This window comes from Triticum dicoccoides, chromosome 5A, assembly GCF_002162155.2.
Source record: "Triticum dicoccoides isolate Atlit2015 ecotype Zavitan chromosome 5A, WEW_v2.0, whole genome shotgun sequence".
NCBI classification, from domain to species: Eukaryota; Viridiplantae; Streptophyta; class Magnoliopsida; order Poales; family Poaceae; genus Triticum; species Triticum dicoccoides.
Window position 1 is genome coordinate 592,202,473 of NC_041388.1, and position 9,321 is coordinate 592,211,793.

At 52.6% G+C, this 9,321-nt stretch overlaps 1 protein-coding gene across 4 annotated transcripts; it reads left to right on the plus strand.

Annotated features, from left to right (window-relative positions):
• The first annotated feature begins 3,349 nt into the window (after positions 1-3,349).
• LOC119303145 (beta-glucosidase BoGH3B-like) lies at positions 3,350-7,928 on the plus strand. Of its 4 annotated transcripts, none has more exons than XM_037580235.1 (7): positions 3,350-3,655; positions 5,277-5,837; positions 5,934-6,079; positions 6,164-6,407; positions 6,497-6,601; positions 6,676-6,858; positions 6,960-7,652. In XM_037580235.1, exons 2-7 carry the CDS (start codon positions 5,316-5,318, stop codon positions 7,650-7,652), a joined length of 1,893 nt encoding a protein of 630 aa, XP_037436132.1. In that variant the 5' UTR covers positions 3,350-3,655; positions 5,277-5,315. The 4 variants fall into 4 exon arrangements, with proteins under 4 accessions (XP_037436132.1, XP_037436131.1, XP_037436134.1 ...); XM_037580234.1 differs by lacking the exon at positions 3,350-3,655 and adding an exon at positions 3,717-3,855 and having other exon boundaries at positions 6,960-7,928; XM_037580237.1 differs by lacking the exon at positions 3,350-3,655 and adding an exon at positions 3,913-4,295.
• Positions 7,929-9,321: the final 1,393 nt, after the last annotated feature.

A 9,321-nucleotide genomic window follows, 5' to 3' on the forward strand; every position in this document is an offset into this window, starting at 1 on the left:
ATATGGGCGAATTGGTGTAGGGCCCTAGCAGCCAGTCTAACGAGGCGGACGCGCCCGGGTCTCCTCATATCCGTTCTAGATTTGAGCTGCATATGATGGTGCAAGTCAGCCTAAGCGTCCGAGGCACCCGTCTGGGACACTTTTTTTACCGCTCAGTGACCGGGCCGTCCACCCGGGTGTTTAACGTCCGGTTGTCGATGCTCTAACCCTCGATCCCTCTCATTTACTGTCAACATGGCCCAAGTACGTTCATTGATCAAGACTTTCCGTCCTTTTGGATTGCGACTCAAAGCGCTTTCGCCTTTCAGAAACCTTTATTGATAATGTTCGTGAGTGTGAAAGAGTGACAACATTGTTGTTCCAGTCCAACTACAGATTCTTTATTGAATTCTTGAGAGTATTTCTTCTAGCAGAGATTTATACCACGAAGAAGATGTTTCCAAGAGATTTCATAGTAATTCTTAGTCATAGGGGTTACTTTGTATTTTCTTGGATCTTAGATCCACATCAGTATACCTGTAATTGTTATGAGTATGAATAAAATTACATGTGTTTTCTTAAAAAATGCTTTGATGTCTTTTTAGCATCACCCGAGCTTTCTTCTCCAGCTTGCGCTCGACCTATTTCTAGCTTCTCGGATGAGCCCCGGTGCAAACATTCACAGCCAATGTGCACCGGCTTTTTGGCATATTGGACCACATGCATGACGATATTGATAAAAAGGACCACCCCTGAATGCAATTGACAAAATTACCACAACAACAATGGGCTTTCGGTGGCGGCGACGACCTTGACCGGTTGCGACACGGTCGGCAGCGGTGTGGGTTGGGGCTTTCCGGTGATAAATCAGGGAGTTGGGATGCCATCGGTGCAGCGATGACGGCTAGAACTATAGTGGCAGCTATGCGGATTGGAAGAAAAGAGAAGAGGAATGGATTGGTCGGGCAAGAAGGGAGGGCCTTCTTCAAGAGAATTGACGCGGGCCCTTGCGCCAGTCCTACGTGACGGCCGCACCCGGGCATCCTCATATTCGCCCGGGATATATGGGTCGGGTATGAGAAGTGGCCCTTTGAGACGGAGTTGCCAGGTCCTATTTGGTGTCTCTTTCTTGTCTAGGCAATGATAGGACAAACCGTCCGGACATTTGCGACAGGTATCAGGGCTTTGGCTATTGATGCTCTCAGGCTTCAAACTTGATGTTTTTTTTGCGAGAAAACTTTCGATCTATTCATCATCATTCAAGGTAGTACAAAATACACCAGAACTAAATATTACATCCCGGTCTGTAGAACAGCTAGCGGCGACTAGAAGCACTGGAACGAGCCCAAGGCACGCCGCCGTCACCGTCTCTCCCTCGCCAGAGCTAGACATACATTGTTGTCGTAGAGAGTCGAGAATTTGTCGTATTAAGGCCCCATAGGAGCAGCGCATCAGAATAACAATCACCGCCGAAAAAGAGAAGCATAGATCGAAAGGACCAACCCGCAGACACGCAAAAGAAGACAAATGAAGACCGGATCCACCCAAGGCAAACGCTGCACGCCCTCCGACGACGCTAGAAGCATAACCGAAACGACGGCTAGGCGGAAGAACCTTCTTCCATCTTCAGTAAGTCGCCGCCGCTAGAAGCACAACCGGAACGAGGGCTAGGCGGGAGAACCTTATTCCATCTTCAGAAAGCCGTCACCGCTTCGTCTTCGTGAGCATGGCACAAACCCAACTAAAAAAACTCTAAAAACGGAGCCCTTCGCCGGCAAAAACTGGGATCCACTGTGCCTACATGACTATAGGAGATGAGACGGACCGGCGAGAGGGAAGGAAACCCTAGCCGAGCGCCAAGGGTTTGTACGAGCAAAGGGGTACAGATGCACTGTAGTATACTTTGATTTATGCTAGGTTTCTAGCTCGTAGCTAACTCGTTTGAGAGGGGAATATTTTGATATTGGATCATAAACGTGACGGCACATGCCATATCTGCCCTGAATATAGAAACAAACTAAAAGCACCCATCAATGGACAACGTATACATCCTTGAATCCTTTTTTGGTTCCAAGTCATTGAACGCGTAGTCTCGATTACGTACTAGTGATACTATATATACTATGCTTAGTTTGCCGGCCCAGCCAGCTGCTTTCCTGCACTTATTTCTGGGTAATGCCCGGTCTGGAACGTAGGAAATAAAAGAAAAATACATAAACGTAAAAGCTACACCAACGGGAACAAGGCGCGACATATGCGATATACGTCCAGGACAACTGTGTAGACAATGAAACTAAAATACACGAATCCTTCCAAATGGCAGTTTGGAAGGCTTTGAAATAGCTAGAAAAAATATATTCAAACATTGTTCAAGCCTTTTCACATACAACGCGCACTTGGTCTGCACCGCTCGCTCGCGTGGAATTTGTACTTCCTTTCGTGACAATGTGTGTTGTGTGTACCGCTTCCTGGTGCTAGATACATCTGTTTGAGCGACAAGTAATTCTGAATGTAGGAAGTACTTGCTACCGGGCGTTGTTGTTTTCTTTTTCTGCCCTTTTTTTCTACGTAAACATATGTGAATTCTTGCCCCCGGTCGCCCCATCTTCTCCGGTCCAGTCGACGGCCATAACTATCATCTGGATTTACTACATTGCCAGTGCGTAGCACAACTCCATTAATCAGTCCAGCACAGCATAGATAACCACGAGCGGTCAAAGCGTTTCTCACCGCCCAAAGTTCCCAACGTTCGGAAAAATGAACAGCTAGGCGTACGTTACAGACCGTCGGCACGCGTCCAAATTAAGAAACGAAATGCCCTCCATCTTCTCCTCCTTCTGCGAGAAAAATGCGTCCAAATTGGCACGAAAAATATGTAAAAAAAAAACCCAGATCGATCCAGCACCAGACAGATGGCACAGTGGGAACCATGAAGAAGCATAGGGATCCGCAAGGCTGTCCTGCCACAAGATCATCATCAAAAAAAAAAGAAAAAGAGGGCGCTGGCTGGCCCTAGTCGCCCCAACGTTTGCCTCGCCCGGATCGCGGTCCGGTTACCGTTGGGCCTCGTGCTCGGCGGAGAAAAACCAAAAAGGAGGTGACCGGACGGACGGCGAGCAACATGGCCGTCACGTTGTCCGGGCGGGAACGCACGCACCCCCACGGCCCATTCATCATCGCCGGCCCCAGCTGGCCGGCCGCCCGTCCGTTGCCCGCCGGGCCCCGAGCCGAACGTTGGAGATGAATCACTAATCTAATCCCTCCGCCGCGCTTTCCCGGCGTCCCTGTCTGTCCCTCTCCCTGCGTGCGTGCCGTTTCCTTCCTTCACCGATCGATCAATGCAACGCTGCTATAAAATCACACTCTCCAAACCGCTGGTCCATCATCCCTCCCTCCGGTACCTAGCCGTTGCCCGCCCCGCCCCACCTTCTTCCTCCTCCGGCCTCGTCCTCCTCCTGCCATTGTTGCTTGCCTGGCTCGCTTGGCTGCAAGTTGTGGCCGGGTTTCAAGGCGGGTGGGAGAACCTTGCACGGAAGAAAGATCGGGTAGGTGGCGGTGGGATAGTGGATAGAAAGATAGGCACGGAGCTCCGGGCGTCGCTGTCGGACTCGCATCCGGCCTGACTCACCGCCGTCGTCCTCGGCCGCGCACCGGTCGCCGTCGCTTCTAATCTCCGGTAAGCAACCAACCCCACCGCCGCTATATATTTATACCCACCGCAAGCCAAGCCCCTTCCCAGTTCCCCTCCAGGCCAACATTACAGCCTTGCTTTCAATTCACCTCGTCTTCCCGCTGCCGCATCCCCCCTGCTACTTTACTGCCTTCGTTCTGGACCGCACGCTGCTGGGCCTCATGGCGAGCAAGCTGCTAGCCAGAGTAAGTTCGTCGGTTCACGAGTCCGCCACGCACCTCCTCAGTTTTGTTTCTTGCGATTCTCTGGGCCGTTGTTGCCGTTGAGATGATGGGATGGCTGCTGCCTGCTGCGGCCGTCCCCGTTGCTTTCACTTCGGCCTTTGCCGGAAGAGGACAACCGGATGGCTCGCCGGATGATTGCCAAAATATCAATCATCAAAGGCGGGCGGGTGGAGGACCGGAGCAGAGCAGGGCAGAGCAGAGGAGGACATTTTCGGTTGCATTGCAATGGCGGCTTCCGCTTTGCATGACCAGCCGCATCCCACACCCCAACCACTCCTTTGATCGACCGCCCTTATCGCCGGCGCCACCCCGGGTTATATAACGCCTCTTCGTCCCATCCACCCTAGCTACCCTCGCTCTGCCTTGCCGGCGCCACACGAGCACCACCGCCACCCTTCCCGGTAAGAGGCTCATGCCAGCCAGCCACGGTTGTTTCTTGCGACCTCGTGCCAAAAACATGGCGTGTCTTGTGTGAAAAACCCCAAAGAAAGTAGTGTGCCTCTTGCTGGAAGCATTTAGTGTGTGTGCTTGGACTCCAACTGTTTGCCCAAAGGCGCCGGCCATTCACGCGGGTTGGATTTTCTCTCTGCGGGAGGTTCCGAAATTTCCAATCGGTTGCAACAAACGCATTGAATCCGGGTGTTTCACCACCCCAGTACTTCACCCCCCACCCCCTACCTCTCATACGAATAGTGCTCTGCTCTCCTCCCCTCCCCTGTTCCCGCCAGCGCTCACACGTTTCTGCAGCATTTGCAAAGCCCAAGGGCAACCTGCTCGCTGTAGCTGCTGCCGCCCTCTTCTTCCTCCGCTCGCCTTCGCCTCTGGTGATTACACTTCCTGTTTGCTGCTTCCAATAGTAGCATTAGCTTCAAAGTAATCTTGTAGCCCAGCGTTTGGTTTTCTTCTGCTGTTGTTGGATTGTGATTTGCAGCTGTAGATTTTGACATTCCATTAGACGTCCTTGCAAGCTTTTATTTTGTTCTTGGTACCGTTGCAGTACAGTGTGCAAGCGGAACATACTGCTCTGCTCTGCTCTGCTCTGCCAAATTATGAAAGGGAAAACAACGCTTAAACTAACACGCCGCTCCCACGCTCGCAACTGGGGAGTAAACAAAGCATCCCCGTCGGTGGTTGCCAGAAACAATCCGCACGCGATGATGATGCCCCGGCACGGCCCGCTGCCATGGCTCCTCGCATCACTGAGCCTCGGCGCCCCGGGCTGCTCTCGCCGCTGACCGCCACCGTTGACGTTGACCCATCGCCGCGCCATGGCCGATGGCGGCGCCGGCGGGCTCGCCTGCCGTCTCCGGTCAGGCGTCCTCTCGCCGCTGGAGGAAGGTCTCGCCGCCATACTCATCACGTCGCTGCAATGTTTCGCGCAGGTCAGGCGGCTCCTGCCCCCGCTCCTGCGCCGGCACAGGATGGCGCTGCTCACGGCGCCCGCGGTGTTCGCGGCCCTCCTGCTCTTCTGGGCCGTGCTCGGCGGCACCGACGCCGACTACGTGCTGTACAAGGACGCCGCCAAGCCCGTGGAGGACCGCGTCGCTGATCTTCTTGGGAGGATGACGCTCGCGGAGAAGATCGGGCAGATGACCCAGATCGAGCGGCTCGTGGCCACGCCGGACGTGCTCCGGGACAACTTCATCGGCAGCCTGCTCAGCGGCGGCGGCAGCGTGCCGCGCAAGGGGGCCACGGCCAAGGAGTGGCAGGACATGGTGGACGGCTTCCAGCGGGCCTGCATGTCCACGCGCCTCGCCATCCCCATGATCTACGGCATCGACGCCGTCCACGGCCAGAACAACGTCTACGGCGCCACCATCTTCCCCCACAACGTCGGCCTCGGCGCCACCCGGGACCCGTACCTCGTCAAGAGGATCGGCGAGGCCACGGCGCTCGAAGTCAGGGCCACCGGCATCCAGTACGCCTTCGCGCCATGCATCGCGGTAAGTACATCTTCTCTCCTGGACAGCATTGTCGGCGGCATTTCAAATTTTGGATCTCATCGCGCTGTGCTGAAATCATTTGCTGTTCTTGAACAGGTGTGCAGAGATCCGAGGTGGGGGCGGTGCTACGAGAGCTACAGCGAGGACCGCCGGATCGTGCAGTCCATGACGGAGCTCATCCCGGGCCTTCAGGGCGACGTGCCCAAGGGCTTCAAGAGCGGCATGCCTTTCGTGGCCGGAAAGTAAGATCCAGTCCATGAAGCATACATGAATCTCAGTCACTATTTGAGAGCTCGTCTGATTGATTGTCGTGTTGAAAAATGTAGGAACAAGGTGGCTGCCTGCGCGAAGCACTTTGTGGGCGACGGCGGCACGGTGGACGGCATCAACGAGAACAACACCATCATCAACCGCGAGGGCCTGATGAACATCCACATGCCAGCGTACCAGAACGCCATGGACAAGGGCGTCTCCACCGTCATGATCTCCTACTCCAGCTGGAACGGGATCAAGATGCACGCCAACCATGACCTCGTCACCAAATACCTCAAAGACACGCTCAAATTCCAGGTAAAAACAAAATCAAATTCAAGTTCAGCTGCTCTTCATTGCTTGGACTCTTCAGATGTTCGGAGGCTCATCGCCATTGTTGTTTGCAGGGCTTCGTGATCTCGGACTGGGAGGGTATTGACAGGATCACCACCCCTGCCGGATCCGACTACTCCTACTCGGTCAAGGCTTCCATTCTTGCCGGCCTGGACATGGTGAGCACCAATTTCTTCCCTGTGAATGCTTGATGCTGGCCAGGCTGAGATCTAAGATTCTTGTGATGTTGCAGATCATGGTGCCCAACAACTACCAGCAGTTCATCAGCATCCTGACTGGCCACGTCAACAGCGGCGTGATCAACATGAGCAGGATCGACGACGCCGTGACCCGGATTCTGCGGGTGAAGTTCACCATGGGCCTCTTCGAGAACCCCTACGCTGACCCGGCCATGGCCGAGCAGCTGGGAAAGCAGGTACCTGAACAAACTCCGATGCTGAAAAATTCAGAAACTCCCTTCAGCTTGGCAAGCACTTGAACTCTGAAGTCTGAACGACTACTCGATTTGGAATGCAGGAGCACCGAGATCTGGCGAGGGAGGCGGCGAGGAAGTCGCTGGTGCTGCTGAAGAACGGCAAGACGGCGAGCGACGCGCCGCTGCTGCCGCTGCCCAAGAAGGCGCCCAAGATCCTGGTCGCCGGGAGCCACGCCGACAACCTGGGCTACCAGTGCGGCGGGTGGACGATCGAGTGGCAGGGCGACACGGGGCGCACCACCGTGGGCACCACCATCCTGGACGCCGTGAAGGCCGCCGTGGACCCGTCGACGGTGGTGGTGTTCGCGGAGAACCCCGACGCGGAGTTCGTCAAGGGCGGCGGCTTCTCGTACGCGATCGTGGCGGTGGGCGAGCACCCGTACACGGAGACCAAGGGCGACAACCTGAACCTGACGATCCCGGAGCCCGGGCTGAGCACGGTGCAGGCGGTGTGCGGCGCCGTGCGGTGCGCGACGGTGCTCATCAGCGGGCGGCCCGTGGTGGTGCAGCCGCTGCTGGCCGCCTCGGACGCGCTGGTGGCGGCGTGGCTGCCCGGCTCGGAGGGGCAGGGCGTGACCGACGCGCTGTTCGGCGACTACGGGTTCACCGGAAGGCTGGCGCGGACGTGGTTCAAGTCGGTGGAGCAGCTGCCGATGAACGTGGGCGACAAGCACTACGACCCGCTCTTCCCGCTCGGCTTCGGGCTCACCACCAAGGGGACGAAGGAGTACTAGGCCGCTTCGCGTACTAGACAGCACACCATTAATGGATGGATGGAGATAGGAAACTGGGACATGAACCGTAGGTTCTTGCCTCCCGCCATGGCTGCCGATCGATTCCTTTCGCTCGGTCGGCTTATTCTATTACTACTGCTATTCTTTCTTACTTTCTTTGTTGCTGGTTGATCTGGTGTATTATGCTGAGTGAGTGATCTGGTGTATTATGCTGAGTGAGATCTCACTCTGGAGCAAGCAATATATATCCAATCGATGAGCTATTTTATTCACTGATGGTCATGGTCGTGTATGTGGATGTGACATATTTTTTTTTGCGGTTATGTGGATGTGACATGTACGGCAGAAAAACGAAACTGCTCCATGCACGAGATGTAAATCCATCATCGTGTGTGAATCGTCCGAATTTTATCGCGTGCCGAAAAATGTTTGCTCGCAGAAAAAATGTCAGTCTTGAGCCGTGGAAACAGAATACCATGGCACCAATGAACGGATCCGACTTGCCTGCTCTCTTCTCATGCTTTCATCCATGCTCCCACTTCATCATACGGCTGTTTTTTTTTCTTTTTTCTTCTAATCTATTCATCTCCCCCTAATTTTAAAGAGGGGCCGAATCTTATTTTGTTCCAATCAAATCAAGCCACATATGCGGACAAGAAGCAAACAAGTCTCGTCCCCAATGAACAACCCCCCGCTCAAGAGCAAGAGCAGCAGGACCGCTAAAGGTATGTATCTCAAACGCGGCGACCCGAAACGCTCGTAGTAGGTCCAACCAATTTTTCACATCGAGCGTGGTATCCCAAACGTTTGCAGACACATGTTTGAATTTGATGCCTATTTTGATGCACATGGTTGGGGAAGATGCCCTAAGGCACCAGCCAAAAATAATAATAATGTTAAACATATAAGAAAATGTTTTAGACGTATATGAAAAATGTACAATGTGTATGAAAGAGGTAGCATTAAAACATATTTTTCATGTATTTGAAATATGTTAAATGCATATGAAAAACAGAAAACATTCAATGTCTCAAAAATGGGTTGAAAAAAAAGTAAAAAAGCAAAGAAAAGGCCGAAGAAAACTAGTGAAAACAAAAGAAAAAAGAAAAATAATAAAAAGGGAAAATCGAAAACAAAAGAAAACCAAAAGATACCGATGCAAAATAGTGAAAAAACCTGATAAAAAACAACAGAAAAAACCCGTGAAAACAAAAGAAAAACACAGAAGAAGAAAGAAAAAAAAAGAAAAAACCGGTGAAAATCAGATCGGTCCAGCCTGAGAGCAATAAAAAACCGTCCATACAGCTAGCGAGCAGCAAACAGTAATACCCGAGCGATATTACCAGCAATATCCCACCACGAGGCGGTCCAATAGGGAGTTCTTTAAAATTTTTTATTTTGCCATTCTTTTTTCCTCACTTTGTTGTTTTATTTTGTTGTTGTTTCATTTTTGTGCTTTTCGTTTTCTTAAAGTATGATCGAGAATATTTCGGTTCGAATTTTCTAATCCATGTACTAAAATATTATACCATCATTCTTAAAAAACATTGTGTTTAAAAAAATTGCCAAGACGTGTATTTGAAAAATGTTTCGAAGCCGGCGTGACAGTGACTTAGCCTCCTCTCCCAGCCTGTAGAGACCAAATTGATTGCTTGGTTGTGCAGGTCAG

What these genes read in the sequence shown, in the direction of transcription:
- LOC119303145 (XM_037580234.1), top strand. Translation starts at nt 3,832, where the DNA reads ATGGCGAGCAAGCTGCTAGCCAGA. An exon ending in AAGACACGCTCAAATTCCAG is followed by an intron (nt 6,408 to 6,496) that starts GTAAAAACAAAA and finishes TGTTGTTTGCAG; the next exon opens with GGCTTCGTGATCTCGGACTG. An exon ending in TTCTTGCCGGCCTGGACATG is followed by an intron (nt 6,602 to 6,675) that starts GTGAGCACCAAT and finishes GTGATGTTGCAG; the next exon opens with ATCATGGTGCCCAACAACTA.